The sequence below is a fragment of the Pteropus alecto genome, unplaced genomic scaffold, assembly GCF_000325575.1.
Source record: "Pteropus alecto unplaced genomic scaffold, ASM32557v1 scaffold106, whole genome shotgun sequence".
NCBI classification, from domain to species: Eukaryota; Metazoa; Chordata; class Mammalia; order Chiroptera; family Pteropodidae; genus Pteropus; species Pteropus alecto.
Window position 1 is genome coordinate 13,489,680 of NW_006442103.1, and position 18,765 is coordinate 13,508,444.

Genomic DNA, 18,765 nt, shown 5'->3' on the forward strand with positions numbered 1-18,765 from the left:
CCCCTCCGGGCCCCTGGGCTCGCGCCCTGTGCGCCGCGGCGGCTCGGCTCCCCTTTAAGGCTGCAGGCCGTTGACGTTGAACTGCCTTTGCCTAGGGGTGGTTGTGAGCTCGGTCGCGGCGGTGGCGGGCGGAGAGCGCGGAAGAGGCTCGGGCTGGTTCCTGCACCTCTAGCGTCTCCAGGGCGGCGCCGTCCCCAGAGGCAGGCGCGTCTCCGCGGAAACCTCATTTGCACGGTCGAACGCCAGGGCCGAGGTGCGGACCTCCTCGCTGTTCTTTAATCGTCCGCGTTCCTTTGGGTGGTTTTTCTTGAGTGGCACAGTAAAGCGGCGCTTTTTTTTTTTTTTTTTTAATGGGCCCTACCGGAAATCAGCTGAAAAGACCCGGCGAGGAAGAAACTCTTTAACAGCTGTTTTTAGCTTAAAGTGATTGATATTTCAGTTGTGGTTTCCTATCAGAAAACCAATCAACTGAGGAACTTTTTCAAAGCCGAGATAGCAGGACCACACCCCAAATCTGTATCAGGAAGTGGGAGAGCGGGCTGGTGGATGTTGAAAAGTCTCTTTGAGTCTGATGTGCGTCAGTTTAGGGAGTCACCTAAGCAGTCATCTAACCAGATTAGGTCCTAAGAGTCCCTCTCTTAGTGCCTTAGCATGAGTCGGATTACAACTGCCTTAACAATGTTGGTTATAGAAGCTTTCAGAGAGGGGTCTTTGAGAAACAAGTACACTGGGGACTTTATGGAGTGCAATGGACTGTTTTAAAGTTAGGGTCATGAAGCGCTTTCTTCTGACAGTGTTCCCAAGAAACTTATTCTTTAAGCTGCTGCTATAAGTCCTTAAAACAAGCCATCTGGAAACATTTTTCATTTATTCTTTCAAAAATATTGACCTCTTAGTATGTAGCCAGTAGTGTTTTAGAGTCTTTAGGATTACAGCAGAGAACAAAGGAGATCCTTACCTTCAAGGAGTCTGCAATCTAATGAATAGAGTGAAGAAATAAAACGGAATCACTGTAGGCAAGCTTCTAAATTACTGAAATCAAGTAGGTTGTGGTATGAGGAAACTATTCTATTTTGTTTTAACTAGCCTGAGAACTTAAACTTTTGAACTTTCCTGTTCTGCAACAATGCCTGGACATAACATCAGACCTCCGATAACCCTCTTGATTAGACTCACCAATTCGGACCACCTGACATCTGACTGATAACCATCCTCGACCAATCCTAGGGCTAGGAACGCAGGACTGATTTTCCTCAAACATGCATTTTTTACTATAAGAACTCTTAAGAACACGTCTGGGTTTTTGCCTAGTTGTGTTTCTGGTTTGCAAACCTAAAGACCCTTGAATAAATCATTGCTAGCCAACGCCTCTAAACTCTTTTTGAGTTTGTTCAACAATAACGAAGGGACATAGAAAATAAATATATGCTATTAAAAAAAAACCTAAGCACTGTAAAAGAGATTAGAGATGATTGTGGAAGGTCTCTGTGAACAAGCCTGGTGGCTCTCTTGCAGAAGAGTGTTCCAGGCAGCGGAACAAACAGTAAGTAGGTTCTGAGGCAGAGATTCATGGCTTGTTAGAGGAACTGCAAGGAGTCGGTGTGGCTGGAGTGGCTTGAACAAGTGAAAAAGTAGAACATGACATGAGAAAATTTAGGGGGCCAGGTCATACACAGAAATAGTCTTCAATTTTAACTTTTATGCCCTTGAAAAGAACTTTGAAAAAACTATTTTTTCCCCCTCAAACACTGTAAGTTGACTATATAATAAGTGACAAGAGTTCAATTTCTGACATTTTACAACTCACATTTTTAAATTAACTGTTACATTACTTTTAAATCCAATGGAACAGTAAACACTAAAGTGGCTTAAACACCAGCATCCATTTTGTATTATTTTTTAAATAATTTCATTTCTTGATTACAGTTGATGTACAATATTAGTTTCAGGTGTACAACGATTAGACATATAACTTAGAAAGTAATCACCCTGATAAATCTAGTACCCGTCTGACATAATACATAGTTACAATATTATTGACTGTATTTACTATGCTATACTTTACAGCCCCAGACTATTTTGTAGCTGCCAATTTGTACTTCTTAATCTCTTACCTCATCCCCCTATCTGGCAGCCATCAAAATATTCTCTGTATAAGTTTGTTTCTATTTTGTTTGTTCATTTATTTTGTTTTTTAGATTCCACATATAAGTGAAATCATGTGGTGTTTATCTTTTTCTACTTCATTTAACTCGGTACCCTCTAGTCAATCCATGTTACCACAAATGGCAAGATTTCATTTTTTTAAGGCTGAGTAATGTTCCATTATATATATGTACTACTTTATCCATTCATCTATTGATGGACACTTAGGTTGTTTCTGTACCTTGGTTGTTGTAAATAATGCTGCAATGAACATATAAATGAATGTCTTTTCAAATTAGTGTTTTCGGTTTCTTTGGATAAGTGCCCAGAAGTCGAATTATTGAGTCCTTCTTTGTCTCTTGTTATAGCATTTACTTTGAAATCTATTTTGTCTGGTATAAGTTGCTACCCCAGCTTTTTTTTTTTTTTTTTTTTTCATTTTCATCAAATATGTTTTCCATTTCTTTCAGTCTATGTGCATCTTTAGATCTGAAGTGAGTCTCTTGTAGGCAGCCTGTGCAAGGGTCTTGTTTTCTTATCCATTCAGCCACACTATATCTTTTGATTGGAGCATTTAATCCATTTATATTAAAAGTAATTATTAGATATATAATTAATGCCATTTTTTTCATACTTTGATCTTTTTCTTCTTAAATCTGTTTAACATTTCTTATAATATGATGGTGATGAACTCCTTGAGCTTTTTCTTGTCACAGAAGCTCTTTTTATGTCCTTCAATTGTAATTGATAACTTTGGTGAGTAATCTTGGTTGTAGGTCCTTGCTTTTCATCACTTTGAATTTTCCTGCCAGTCCTTTCTGGCTTGCAAAGTTTCTGTTGAGAAATCATCTGACAGTCTAATGGGAGCTCCCTTGTAGATATCTAACTGCCCTTCTCTTGCTGCTTTTAAGATTCTCTCTTTGTCTTTAACTTTTAGCATTTTAATGATGATGTGTCTTGGTGTGGGCCTCTTTGGGTTCATCTTCTTTAAGACTCTCGGGGCTTCCTGGGCTTGTATGTCTATTTCTTTCTCCAGGTTAGAGAAGTTTTCCATTATTATTTCTTCAACTAGGTTTTCGATTCCTTACTCTGTCTTTTCTTCTGGTTACCCCTATGATGTGACTCTTGGTTCACTTGGTATTTTCCCAGAGGCCCCTTAAACTATGCTCATTTTTGGATTTTTTTTCTTTTTGCTGCTCTGATTGGATGTTTTCTGCTACCTTATCTCCCAAATCGCTGATTCAGTCCTCTGCTTCATCTAATCTACTGTTGATTCCCTCTACTTTATTCTTCATTTCAGTTATTGCTTTCTTTATTTCTGACTGGTTCTTTTTTATGTTTCCTTTCTCCCTTTGTTGAAGTTCTCACTGAGATCACTGGACATCCTTATAACCAGTGTTTTGAGCTTTAAATCTGGTAGATTGCTTGTCTCCATTTTGTTTAGTTCTTTTTCTGGAGCTTTCTTCTGATCTTTCATTTGGGACATGTTTCTTTGTCTCACTATTTTGGCTGCCTCCTTGTGTTTGTTTCTATGTATTAGGTAAAGCTTCTATGTCTCTTGGTCTTCGTAGAGTGGCCTTATGTAGTAGGTGTCCTGTGAGGCCCATGGTGCAGTCTCCTTGGTCACTAGAGCTGGGTGCTCCAGGTGTGTCCCTTGTGTAAGTTGTGTGTTTCCTCCTGTTGTAGTTGATCATTGATTGCTGTTGGCACGTCAGTGGAAGGGATTGAACCTTGGTCAATCAGTGGGAGGCTGATTGTTGAAGACTGGCTCTAACTACAGTAGAGGACCTGTTATGCAGGGGCTGACCTTATAGAGCAGGATTCGCTTTAGCGGGGCTCTGGTGTCTGCTGAGTCTGCCCAAGTGTGTTGTTTGTGGAGGTGGTTGGATGATGCTCTAGTGTGATCTGAAGTTGGCTACAGGGTTGCTGGTTCTGGGGAATCTTGGGAGTGGGAAGCTCTGTTACAGGCCAAGTCAGCCTCGGCCTGTGCCCTGCCTGGGGGCCAGTCGGTATGAGCTACAAAGTGATCTGCAATGGTTGTCATTTGTGCTGGGCTTGGAGGTGCATGGGTGAGGCTAGGCTGAAAACTGAGGCTGGCTGCCATTAGTGCCAGGCTTGGAGCTGCTTAGCAAGAGGAGTAGGGCACACTGAGGCCAGATGCTGCTTGTTTGTGGTTTGTGAACCTTCAAGAGATTTTAGGAAAGTCTGCAGCATGAGTCAAGACAAGTCATTTGTATGGAAAAGACACTGGAAGGGGCTTGGGTATGCCCACAGGTTGGGTGGGATGGGGTCTTGGAATCACCAGGGCAGAGCGAATGGTGTTAACCAGGTTGATGGTACCCACCTATGTGTGCAGGATGGATGGTGGGAGGGCTCAACAAAGGAACAATGGCTCTGCCAGCACTTCTGTCTTTGAGAACACTGCCCCTTCAGCCCGTGCCCTAAAGTCAGACAATTCACTTCCTCCCCGTATGTCCCTCGTGCCTTTTGAGCTACTGCCCCAGCACTGGAGCTCAGAGCTTGTGAGTTTGTAAGCAAGGAAGTCCATGTGCTGTCCCTTTAAGAGGAAGCCTGTGACTCCAGCTGCCCTCTGTCTCACTCAGCCACAATCTCTGCTGGTTTTCACAGCCAGAAGTTGTGGGACCTTCTCTTCTCAGCACTGGAACCCTGGGTTGGGGACCCTGGTGTGGAGCTGGTACTCCTCATGGGGGACCTACACAGCTGAGATATCCCTCCCAATTTTTCACCACCACATGTGGGTGTGGAACCAGCTTGTTCCACATCTCCACCTCTCCTACCAGTCTTGATGTGGCCTCTTCTGTATGTCCTTCATTATAGGACTTCTGTTCAGCTAGACTTCAGGTGATTCTCAACAATGGTTGTTCTGTACTTTAGTTGTAATTTTGATGTAGTCATGAAAGGAGGTGAGCACAGCATCCATCTACTCCACCATCTTGGCTGGAAGCTCCACCAGCATCCATTTTAAAGGTACATAATTTAAAAATGTTATGTTTTGTTAAATATTAAACATGAAAAGTGTTATTGGTAGTGTTTTAATAAGATGGCTGGTAGTTTGTTTTTTTTTTTCTTTTTTCAATTAGTTTATGTAGACATTGGTGTGTACAGCATTACTAGGAAGAGATAAGATCCTGTGTCAATTTCACTTTTTCATTTTTATAGATATAAGCACTGCATTAAAAAAAAAGTCTATACATATATACATACTCGTATACCCCTTGGAAAATTTTCCTCCACTGGAGTACCCAAGGAGCATTCACACCCAAGTTTTAAGATCCTGAGAGAAATGGGAAGTCTTGGATGAATTTTGAGCAAAGACTCGAAGTTAAAAAGAGACACTGTGGCTTTCTTGGATAAATCACTTGTAGAGGGCCAGAGTGGAAGAAGGAAGACATTTTAGGCTACTAATCAATAATGGTTGATTGGACTAGGGTGGCATCTGTGCAGGTGGTGAAAAGTATGAGTATATATAATAAGGAGCAAATACTTTTCTTCAAATTGACTTAAAAAAAATAAGTTAATGGCCGAATTTCTCAAACAAAAGCTTTGAATTTTTCTTAACCTTTTGATGCCTGCTACTGTTTGCCTTTATTAAAATCTAGTGTAAAACTGTTGTTTTCAAAGGCTGTATAATTTTAGAGAGAGGAAATTGCCCCCATGCAATTTACTGTGTGCTCTGAGAAGGCAGTGCCTGGAATTAAACTGTTATGTAATACTTGGAGACACTAAAAAAGATACCTGGCCACATCCTTGATTTGCAATGGGAGCTTAGAAATCCTGCAGGAGAACTGTGAATTCATTCATGAGGCTGAGATATGATATGACATATCTGTGACAGAGAGACTGTGTAGCCTGGAGGTTGAATCTGTGCTCTGGAGCCAACATATCTGGTTTTAAGCCTGGTTCCACCAAAAACTAGCTGTGTGACTTGGGGTAACTTACTTAACTTGCCTCAGTTTCCTCAGTTGTCAAAGGGTGTTTCTTACTAGTGTGACCTACCCCAAGGTTGTCTGACAATTAAGTATTTGTTAAGTGCTAATAGTACCTGGAGTATGGTAAACAAATGAAGGTAAAAGTAGACCCGAAGGTTCTTGAAAGGGGCAGAACTGGAGGAAGAAGCAAAGGTACCGCAGAGAAAAATCTCAAAAAGAGAAATCATACTAAGGGCTGAACTGTGCAAAGTGTACAGTAGAGGCTGTGTCCAGCCATTCTCCTGACCTAGGCTATCTTTTACCCCGGACCCGTTTGCCCAAGCATTATGAGAAAAACACAGTTCTGAAATAAAGGAGAGAGCTCTCAGTAGGTGCCTAGCAGTTCTGCTATGGAGAAAACTCCCCTGAAATTGCTGGTAACCAGGGTGGAAAGAACTTTCTAGTTGTCCAGAAAAGAGAAAGAGCATGGGAATGACACAGGTGAGCAATGATTAGAGAGCATAATCCCTTGGCCGGGCACAGGAGGTTGGTGACCCTAACGCAGTGGCCCAAAAATAGCAGGAAAATTTGCAAAGGCAGTTCTGCAACTCTGGGACAGAGAAACAGTGGTCAACAGCAGGAGCAAAAGAGTTCACGAGGACCAGCAGAGAAATGCCCAGCTGCAACAGAGATACGGGGCATTTCTATTAACGTGTCATACTTGCAGTCACGAGTCGGTGAGGCCAGGGGATATAAAGGGTGACATTTTGTGATTTAAAGTTTACATGTCTGAACACATGTGCCTTGGACTTAGCATGTCCTTGGACTCACCAGGACGTATATGACGTTAAAAAGGGCAAGATTTTTGTCCAGAAGTGTGTCCAGTGCCACACCACAGAAAGGAAGACAAACACAAAAAATCGTGGTCTCTTTGGGCAGAAGATAGGTCAGTCCCCTGGATTCTCAAACACTGATGCCAATGAGAACAAAAGCATCATCTGGGGAGAAGTGAATTTAGAGAATCCTTAGAAGTACACCCCTGGGATAAAAACAATCTTCACTGGCATGAAGAAGACAGAAAGGCAGACTTGATAGCTTATCTCAAAATACTAATTAATAATTGTTAGGCACTGCCTTATTTCTTACAAAATGGAAATGTCTTTTGTGTAACATTTAAACTGATCTCATGCACAAGTATTCAGATCATGAATGGCTGATAGAATAATTTTGTTGGTCAGTCCTGATTTAAATAGGATTGGCCTGTACTTAAATTAATATGATCAGCCCTTGAAATTTAGATAGCAATTCTGGTTCAGCAAGTGCTATCACTGTTTCCCCATTCTAAAGATATGATTGGACTTGATCAGTAATATTCAACTTTTCACAAAGATGGCAGATGTCATCTCAAAACTATAGGAGACTAGTTTTATATTTAGATTTAAAAAACTGGTTATATGAATATATTTAAATATTAGAAAAAACTCTCCACTGTCTCATAGAACTGAGCAAGACTCACCTGTGTTCCAGTTTGTGTTCATTAGGGTATTAAAGGGCTGAAGATAAGGTTGTAATATCCTCTTTATCTTTTTGGTCTTTACCATGCCAATCTAAAATTCCTTCTATTGAAAACAATGCCTTTTACTTAATGAAAAGCATGTTAGTGTGGTTTGTGTATAATATCAAAGAATGCTTAACACTTCTCATATTGTATAGATAATCTATCAGGATCAGATGCTTTTGAAAGTCAGCATGACAAGCCATAATAGCAAGTTAAACTTTGCTCTTGAATACTTTACTAGCTAAGTAAGTCTAAGTTATGATTCAGGATTGTCTTTAGAGAGCTAATCAAAAACACATGAACCTCTCTCTATAATTCCTATGTACGTGTGATTGGTAAGGGTGCTTTTCCCAACTCATTAGCAGGATTAAAGTAGAGGAGATATACCATCACAAATTTTTAAATTACGTAACCATAAGGCTTAAGATAAAGACAAAATCAAAGGAAAAATAATAAAGTTTGCTTCTCAGAAGTTCATGATGCCATGCAGAGTGCACTTCGACTTCTGGGGGTTATGTTGTGTAAATGAGTTAGAGAACCACTATTACCAGGAAAAGAGGGACAAATGGCAGAATGCTAATTGCTAACTGTTGGCTTTTCTATATTTCCAAGGCGTTCCAGGGGCACACTGGTAATTACAGTAATTAAACACAATATTTGAAGAGCCATTTACTATTTACGAAGTGCTTCCACACACATTTCTCTAATTCTTGCAACCAGTAAGATACGTCCCAATTTAGACAATAAACAGATTTCATAATGTGAGTGTACTGTAATGTATTAGCTGTTTTTACACAATGCAGTTGTTTTCAGTATTTTGCTATTATAAACAGTACTGTGATAAACATTGTGATGAATACTTCCTTTCATGTCTATAATTATTTCTTCTGAATATTCCTAAAAATGGAATTGCTGATTCAATGAGTATACTCATTGTAAAATTTTTTAATGTATAAATTTGAAGGATTCCTATAAGTTATCAGATAACTAGATTGCGTTCGATGTCTGTTGCTACTACGAATACAGGCAAATTAACATGTAACCTTTTTTCAAATATATTTGTCTCTCTAGCGGTCTCCGCTTCCTCACATCCACTCATTCCTTGTTCCACCCTGGCACCCTGGCTGCCCCTCCCATCGCTACACCAAAACAGGTCTTGCTGAGGTGGGTCCTCAACGACCTCCACTCGAATGTTTCAAACACGCCTCAAACTCAGCATGTCCAAGACTCAATAATCTTCTCCCCAAATCTCCTCATTCTTTTCCACATTCCCTGTCTCGAAGAATGTGTTACCGCTTACTTATTTACACTAAAAAGATAGATATTTAGAAGATAAATTCACTGATTTTATTGACAGATTGGATATAGGAGGGGGTCATCCTCGAAACCTACAACTTCTTACCCCTCATATCCAATCTATTACCCAGTCTTGTCAATTTGACTTTCTAAATATTTCTCCAAATCCCTTCATTTGTCTCCATTTCCACTGTCACCACCCTAAATCAAATTATGGCATTAAAGATACCACCACACTCACCTCTGCCTACATTGTGACTCCCCAGCAATCCACTGCAGTAAGCTGCAGTAAAAGTAATCCATTCAAAGGGAAACTGTTCCCTGCTCTCTCAACCCTCAACTCCATATCTTTCTCCTACTCTTAGGGTGAAAACAAAATCCTTAAGAGCCTATCAGACCCTGTTTCATCTGGCCGGGACTACGTACCTCTCAGCAACGTAATGTCTCACTTTCCTGTTGTTTTCTACATTCTAGCTACACCGGCCTTTCAATTTCTTCACTGTGCCATGCTCCCTTTTGCCTCAGGGCGTTTGCACATTCTGTCCTTCAGCTGGAATGATTATTTCCTCTACCACCGCCACTGCCTCCACCACCCACTTGGCAGAGTTAATGCCTACTCCAACTTGGGGTCTGAGCTCAAGCAGTACTTCCTCAGAGAGCTCCTTTCTCATAGATCCCTGTTTTTTCCCTTCATAGCTACTCATGAAAAGCAATATAGTATAATGGTTAAGAGCAGGAGCCAGATCTAACACTTATTGGCTGTGTGACCTTGGACAAGTTATTGAACCTCTCTCTGCCTCAGTTTCTTTATCTGCTAATGGGTATAATAGTGGTGGGCATATTAAAACTATAAACATTATAGAGCATGTAATAACTTTTTAGGGTTAAATTAACACATGGAAAGCGTTTGGAATAGAGACCAGCAAATACAAGTATATAACATTTCATTTTATCATTAAGGTCTCAATTGACAATAATGCATTCATTAGTGTGATTATCTGATTGACATTTGTCTCTCTCATTAAGCTCCATTAAAGCAGAAATTATATGTTTCTGTTTACCATTTTATTCACAGTACTTGGCACATAGGTGCTCATAAATATTTGATAAATTAGTAGTGATTTTTACAAGTGGAATTATTGGATCAAAAAATTTGTAGATATTACATGTTTTCCTATACTTATCCAAATTCTGAGGGTTTATTTTGTTTATAAGGGAGAGACTTGATCATGTTTCTGCTTACAGGAAAGAACTAATGATAATCCAGAGTTTGAAAATAAAGAAAAGAAAGGAAACTTGTTAATAAAGCAGACTCTAAGAATCTAGAAGAAGATAGGATGTAGAACACATATGGGATAAGAGAAAGGATATCGCTGCTGCGGAATTACGTGGAGATGTAGGTAATTTTGTGGTTTAGGGGTTGGGGAAGAGAAAAGTGGGAAAAGGCTGTAGCCTCTGAGAAAGAAACAAGGTATGCTGAGAGAAGGGGCATCCATAAGGTTAGTTGAGCAGTTAGAATTCTTTTGGCTGCAAGGAACAAAAGATGCGGGAAGAATGGTTATTGAGAAGGCAATCAACATGGTCTGTTACAACTGATAAATATTAAAAATGGTCACTGTGCTCTTCTTTCCCTTTCTTTTTTTCTTCCCCAACAATTCTGCCCAGAAGCTATTAAGTGGAATTGGCAATGTACGTGTCCATGCCTGAGATGGAGAGCAGAGTCAGAGACTGAGCAGGCTGTCCGCAGGAAGACAGGGGTCATCTTTGTGCAGGGTGCCAAATGTGTGCAGGGTGAGTAAAAAGGCTTCCGCGTAGGAGGGTGAGCCATCAAGGAGTTTAGGAGACAAGCAGGGTGAAGAGGGTGTCCACATGGGCGGGGTGGCAAACTCGGCATGGGACATGAGTGAGTGAGGAGGGAGGCCAGGCACTGGGGTGGCCTGGCTCTGGAATCAGAACCCAAGAAGCAAGATGCAAGGTGGATGAAGAGGCATCTGTGTATGAGGAAGGCCCAGTGCAACGTTTTAGAGTCTGACAGGTTAAGGAAGAGAGCCAGTGGGAGAACAGAATTGGGTGGGTGACATGGGAACCCTAAAGCGTCTATTGATTGATGAATGGATAAACAAAATGTAGTACATTATTCAGCCTGAAGATGAAAGGAAATTCTGACATATGCAATAACGTGGATGAAACTTCAAGACATTATACTAAATGAAATAAGCCAGAACAAAAGGCCAATTCTTGTATGATTCTACTCATATGAGATATCTAAAGTAGTCAAATTCATGGATATAGAAAGTAGATTGGTGGTTGCCAGGGGCTGGAGGAAGAAGAAAATGGAGAGTCATTGTTTAATAGGTATGGAGTTTCATTTTGGAAAGATGAAGTTCTGGAGATGGATGGTGGTGATGGTTGCACAACCACGTGCATGTATTAATGCCATTGAATTGTACACTTAAAAATGATTAAAATGGTATGACTGTTTTGATACAAAGGACGTGTCTGGAACAACTGGTAAAACTTGAATGGGATCTGAGATAATAGTAATGTGTAGATGTCAATTTCCTGATTTCGATGGCTGCACTGTGGTTATTTAGGAGAATATCATTGTAGGAAGTGCATGAAAATATTTGGGAATGATGGGGCATCATATCCACTGTTTGCTCTCAAACGAGCTGAGGGAAAAAAAGTTTTATGCTGTACTTATGACTCTTCAGTATGCCTGAGATTATTTCTAAAAAATTTTTAAACACAAACTAAAAAATGAAAATTAGCTGTCATCTGTTAAACAGTTGAGAACAATGAATCCCAGGTTAGTTTTAGCATCAGGCTTTGAGCTCAGTTCTCCTGGCTTATGATGTGGAGCACCTTCCCACACGTCAATGCAAAGTTAACACAATAAACACTACATCACTAGTACGTACTTTCGATATATGGGGTTTTATTGTTAAAGGTTTGCTTTTTCTAACTACCTAGCACATTCTTGTGCAATGAGTCACCATCCTCCAGACAATGCATCCTCAGGAAAGGTAGATATAAATTAATAATAAGGAAAAGAGAATAAAAAATAGGAAAGCAAGTGATGAGCAGATAAATCGTCTTTGAATTCTGAAACTAACAAGTGATTTTAATTGTTTTCTTATTTTGTATTATATTTGTCACAGAAATGTGTGCATTTACTAGATGGCATGCTTTATAACTTCCTTTAATTGTAAATACACTATACTCAAACAGGAACTACTGTCTACTGTCTTCCTATTTAAATTACTTTCATATTTTACTTGGCCTTATAAAGCCTATCTTTTTATTATATAAATACACAAATTAATCACTGAAAGGAATGGTCCAGAAAGCTGGTTTGGGATTGGAATAGAACTACTAAATAGATTTATGGCTGATGTCACTGAAGAGCAGGGAAAAACTGAGATAAGGAACTGGCCTTGGAGGGGAGGAAGGGCTGCTCCAGGCAGTTCTTCTCTATTTAATGGCCTGAGGGAAGATGTTAAAGGTCAAGAGCCAAATCTGACCTGTTTTTGCATGGCCCCAGGAAGGAGTATGGTTTTAATGGATGAGTATTTGCAACAGATTTGAGCCCCAATTAAAAAAATGTTATTCCTAAAAAATAAATTTTTTTTCATTCTTTTTATTGGTAGACCTTTTATATAAATACTTATATAATATCCTCAATTTTGCTTCTTCGAGGTCTAAAATAAATATTTGTTCTTTATCCCTTTACAGAAAATGCTTGCCAAGTCCAGTCTAGGTGCACAGGAAGAATGGAGTCGTGGCAAAAGTTGAAAGAGACTTTATTATTTGTAAAGTTGTCTATTGAGAGTGATGGAAAAATGGCTAATGGGGCTAAAAGAGTTGTAAAGTTTTGAAACAATTGCTGTGGGATCTGCCTGTGATAAAGACAGTTCAAATCATGCAGAAGAGTTAAGATTCTTAGTAAGTTATGTTTGTGCAACTGGCGAGTCATATGCAGCAGAAAGAAAATTAGATTGTTACCTCATTCCACCAAATAAACTCTGGAATAATTGAAATTTTAAATGTGAGAAAATGAAAACAGTAAAGTCCCAACAGAAAGTATGGGTAAATATCTTTCATAAATTTGGGATGAGAAACGACTTTTGACACTTGATAAAGAATTAAAGTTGTGGCTGTATATTTGACTTAATGAAAAATTTAAAACAGATATAGCCCTACCCCCTAATTTTTTTTTTAATTAAAAAAAATAAATAAGTAGTCTACGGCCATGCCACCCTGAACGTGCCAGATCTTGACTGATCTCGGAAGCTAAGCAGGGTCAGGCCTGGTTAGTACTTGGATGGGAGACCACCTAGGAAGAACAGGTGCTGTAGGCATTAAAAAAAAAGAGTTTGATAAAAAAAAATAAGCAAGGCTAAAAAGCAATCCACAAATGGAAAAACGTATATACAACATATATTGTAAAGGGGTAAGACTATTCCTTAATAGTATTTTATTTTAAACATTTTCGTCTGATGTTGTTATTCTTTGTTCTGTGACAAGTCAGTTGAGTCATGCAAATATAATTGGTGAAGGCACCTACTGCCCTGCAAGAAGGATCTAACAAAACTTTTTGGGTGTGTGTGTGTGTGTGTGTGTGTGTTTCTTTTCTAATTAACAGAAACTTGCTCACATCAGTGTTGCCTAGTTAGTCATTGGGGAGGAGGTGGATCAATTTGCCTTAGGAACCTAGTACATCAGGGGTCCCTAACCCCTGGGAGCCATGGACCTGTACCTGTCAGTGGCCTGTTAGGAACCAGGCCGCACAGGAGGAGGCAAGCGAAGCTTCATCTGTATTTGCAGCTGCTCCCCAGCGTTAGCATCACAGCCTCAGCTCCACCTCAGGTCATCAGGCATTAGATTCTCATAGGAGCACCCATGTCTGATGCCCAAACGGTTGGAGACCTCAACAGAATGTTATAGGAAAAGGGAGACCAAGTCCCTAGTTTCTGCTCACCATGATCTGAAGTTAAGAAGACTTTATGTGGATGTGCAAAGGCCCAGTGGCAAAGGAGAACTGAATTGAATAGACACCAGTTTTAGTTCTCTCTGTATTTGACATTTAGAAGAGGACTCTGATTTGTGCTGCAGGCTGAGTAAGCCCCCCTCAGGATTCTTGGACAATCAGCAGAAAGAAAGGGAACCACAATGGGAAAAACTGGATTTCTAATGTGGCATGTGGGAGGCCTCAACTACAGTAGCGAAAATTAACAGATGTAACTGACCACATTTGTACCCTGAGTTTGTGGAACAGAACATACTAGTTATATTAGTATGGAAAGAACTCTTAAAAATCAAGAAAAAAACATTCAATACAAAATAGACAAAAGGCATGACTAACCAATTATAGAAGAATAAAAATGAATGGTCATTAAATGTATGAAAAATGTTTAAGGTGCACTGATAATCAAAAAAACTATAGGAATAAAATGTAATGTCATTTGTCACAGATTACATCATGGTCCAAGAAAATATCATTCAATGTTGTAAAAAAGATGTGATAAAAAATGTACTTCCATAGGCTATAAATTAAGAGGTACAACAAATTATCATTATATATGTAAATTAATATGTGTTTAAGAAAATAAATAGAAGAGGAATTTATAATAAAATAATTAGGCAAGCACCTAAGGATATGAAAACATGTGTTGTAAAGTAGTTAAATAATATATGATTTGTGAGTAAAATTAATTGTGACTTGGAGTAGAGTTTAATATAAGAGACCGGTGTGAGCCTTCTAAATTTATGAGAGTCCTAAGATTTTCCTTCTGTTTGAATGTCTATATTATTGAAAGCTCATTCGCTGCCCTCCACCATCAGATCCCACCCTCAGCTATGCTTAAATTGCAGGAAATTCTGTCAGCTGTTCTTAACAAGGACAAAGTTGAATGAGAAGGAAAGAAAAGGGAGGAATTGGCATTTCCCAGTCTACAGAAAGTTTGACTTTTTCTGTGGCTATAAGGAACATGGGAGCTGGGGGATGCCCCCGGTCTTCTGTATTAGCACAAGGGAAACCCCACTAGCTTCAAATGACACGTAAGTGCGATTTACTCCTTTCCAGAAGGTAGACTCCTTACTGACCCCTTCCATGCCACTACTAACAGGTCCAATTCACCCGCCCTTGTTCTTTAGATATAAAGAAAACTGTATAATTTGTCATCAAAACCAAAGCACTTGAGGATGAAGGGGGATGCTAGTAATAATTACACTTTGACTATCGTGGGGAAACCAGGGCATATAGTCACCCTATTTATATACCATAAGATTTTGTCATACTTGAGAGAGAAAACAAGTCTAATTGACTTCAGAGATTAGTAACTGTAAACTGAACTAAATTGAAGCACAAATCAGATAGCTCCTAACTAGAGATTGATTTGCATACAATGTAGAGACATACGGTACAACAATTTTAACATATCTATTTCATAATATAGTCTTTTTTGTCTAGTTTTTTGTTTTACTTTTAAGTGTATTTCCTAGCTTTGTCCATTAAAAATTCCTAGAAGCAATGACAACCCAGACGGTTTCTAAATATTATTCCCCACTATAAAGAACCATAACTCTTTAGAGAAATGGCTGAGTCCAGGTCTGGGGCAGAGAGAGTACAAGGTAAGCCTGCAATGTTTGGTTGTGCCAGCAAGCAAGAAAGTGTTCAAAGACTATTGGGAACCTATCAAACAGACAAAGGACTCACTATGAAGGGTCTCCCACTGTTCAAATTTGAGACAATATGAGCATCGAAGAGCATAATGATGGTAAAGAATTACAGCAAGCTGGGTTTGTTTTTTTTTTAATTACTCTATAGTTCACAATGATATTGGCGGGCGGGGGGGGGGGGGCGGGGAGAGAAATGCTGTCGATGCCCTGTTCTACATCCCCTTGAATTCTGTTGCAGCTACCCAGTTACCAGCACCCTGACAGAGTCCCACCTCAATGCCTGTGCTCGCCTTCTCTGCCCGAGGTCTTTCTCAGGAACCACTTAAAGTGTATGGCTGCTGAGGGATGCAATCTGAAAGTGTAGAGGGTTTAGGAAGATGGGGGTGGTTCATATCTCCTGGGGGACAGCTCCTAATGGGTGATGGAACCAGTGGGACAATTCGGAGGCATTCCACGTGGTTTCTCAGTGGGCCCCAGCGGGACCGAGCCCTAATTATCCACAACAGAACTGTTCATTAATATACCCTTTATTGGCTTTTCTCTCTGCCCTGCTCACTTTCCCCACTTCCTCCTTTGTTTCTGGTGTCATCTACCAAATAAACTACTCACTCCCAGGTTCCTGTGTCAGGGTCCGCTTTGGGGGAAACCAAAAGTAAAGACTTAAAGAGAATAGAGAAAGGGGGAAAGGGTAAGCTCTTCTTATAGAAGAATGCCAGCTAACACATATAAAAAGTCATAAAATTGGGAAAATCACCATTTTGCAAACCCCATGGAAAATTTGATTCAGGCAAGAACCATTCATTCATGCTAAGATCACTGAGTGAAAGGCTAATGGGGAACAAGATATTCACATGGTCTCAAAATATCACTCCTGAGATTACTTAATGATTACAAGGAGAAATAATTGTCCAGTAGAGCCATCTAGTCACCACCTTTACTAAGTTGTATTAGTCAGCTCAGGCTGCTGTAACAAAATACCATAAGCTGGGTGGCTTAAACAACAGGAATTTATTTTCACAGTTCTGGAGGATAGGAAATCAAGATCAAGGCGTTGGCCAATCCAATTCCTGGAAACCTATAGTTTCTCCAAGGTTAATATCAAGGGGAGGAGCCAGTAGACTACCTATTTTACTACATTGGTCAAAAGATGCCATTAAACACATTTGAATGATGCTAAGGAAAAAAATGGGGAGTTGGGTCCGGGGTATAGCGTAAAGCAAATGAATGAATAAATGAATTAAACATGAAAAGGGCCTTGTATGGGGCAAAAAGTCACATCATATTGACGGTTTTATTATGAGAAATAGTAATTATTTTCCCCATCACCCCCTACTCCGATTTCCACAACCCCAAACATTCAACTTTTTCAGGTTTTTCTTTTTGGTACTTAGCTTGTATTTCAAAATAAAGTTTTAAAACTCTTATTTCTTACTTTTCCAATTATAGATGTCTTCCATTGACTGTAGAGGGAGATTTACTGTGAAGCTAATAAAGCATAAGTTTCGAAGTCCCTCACTTTCACAGGTCCTTTCCAAGGCCTCATTCTTAACTTCGAACATGTAATTTTGTATTACTTTTCTTAAAAGGCACACTTTGAATTGTATAATTTTCTGGCCTTATGAAACCCGAATCCACCCCTGATTTACTACTGCTTTGGATGTCGAGGACTGAGCTAACTTATATCCCACCCCCTCAACACACCCACAAAAAGACTCAGATCTCCCCTTCCCAATCTCGCGCAATTTAATTACATTTAAAATTTTTAGCTCATCTACCCCGTTTTAACCCCCAAGTGCTCTTCTTTATCTTTTCTGCATTATCTTGTTTTGTCTCGTGGGTACAATATCTTATCTCTCTGGTAATATTGTAGGGTTTGTTTTGTTTTGTGGGTTTGCTGGGTTTTTTTTAGCTTAGTTTTATTACCGAAATTGTTTGTTTCCCCTAAGTTCTTTCTTTCCTTATGGTTTGTTTTGGCCTCTCTCTTATATTGGAGACTTTCCTTAAATGGGTGGTGGTCCAATTACATTTAAGAATGAGGCACTTAAGAGCTGATCAGGAACTCAGGTGGGGGGAGATTTCTAAGCCGTGGGTGTGGTAGGCAGGCTTTAAGATGGCTCCCGGGGTTCCTCGCCTCCTGGTAGTCCTGCCTGTGCACTGAAGAATTAACCTTTCCCAAAGAGAGGTCTGGCCTTTGCCCTCAGCTTCTGGGAGGTCATCTCTAAGCCCTTGGAATGTTCTGCCTGATAAGAGTGTCTTGTTTACCTGTGGGCCTAGAGCCATGCCAGATACTCTACGCTAACCCTGTGATTTATGGTGAGGGTGGGGGTTGGACCATGCAATATCAGTTCAACCTCCAAGGGACTGGAGACAAAGGTCGACCATACAGGCAGTCAATCATGTTTACATGTTTGAGCCCCAGTAAAAATTCTGGACACCAAGGCATGGGTGATTGGCATACATCACTGTCATGAGAAGTAAGTGCCATCTGCACAACTCTCACGTGGAGGATGACTAGATGCTCTGCACTTAAACTCTCCTGGACTCTGCTTTATGTGCCTCTTCTGGTTGATTTTAATCTGTATCCTTTCACAGATAAACTGTAACCATAACAGCTTTCAATGAGTTCTGTGAGTTCTTCCAGCAAATTATCAAACATGAGGGGGGTCTTGGGGCCCCCCAGAATTGTGGTGCCTTTGTGTAATCCTCTCCCCTTGAGTGTAGGTTGGACTTATTGACTCATTTCTTACAAACAAAATATGATGGAAGTGATGGTATGTCATTTCTGAGATTAGTTTATAAGTAGCCTGAGGCTCCATCTTAGGTGCTCTCTCTTGTACTAATTACCCAGAGAGAAGACAGATGTCATGTCCTGAGCTAGCCCTGTGGAGAGGCCCATTGGCAAGGGTCCAGTAACCACATATATGATCTTGGGAGTAGATCTCACCTCAGTTGAATCTTCACATAAGACTGCAGCCCTGACTGCCAGCTTAACTGCAGTCTTGCAAGAAACCTCAAGCCAGAGGTACCCAGCTAAGCTGCACCCTGAAACTGTGAGATAATAAATGTAAGCCAAATCAGGCAAAACTAGGAATGTGGACATAGATTATAAAATTATACATAGATATGCATATCTATGCATTATATATATATATATAT

The 18,765-nt window shown here is 40.0% G+C and overlaps 1 protein-coding gene and 2 pseudogenes across 1 annotated transcript in view; 2 read left to right on the forward strand and 1 right to left on the reverse strand.

Moving 5' to 3' along the window:
* The window catches only part of TRIM33 (tripartite motif containing 33), a 91,189-nt gene extending 89,928 nt beyond the window's left edge, over positions 1 to 1,261 (reverse strand). The window contains exon 1 of the mRNA XM_025052298.1: positions 1,177 to 1,261. Coding sequence (XP_024908066.1) covers positions 1,177 to 1,261 — 85 coding nt within the window. The remainder of the gene's footprint in view (positions 1 to 1,176) is intronic.
* A 5,321-nt stretch (positions 1,262 to 6,582) lies between these two features.
* On the forward strand, positions 6,583 to 7,201 carry LOC112486181 (annotated as a pseudogene).
* A 5,969-nt stretch (positions 7,202 to 13,170) lies between these two features.
* Positions 13,171 to 13,289, forward strand: LOC112469065 (annotated as a pseudogene).
* Positions 13,290 to 18,765: the final 5,476 nt, after the last annotated feature.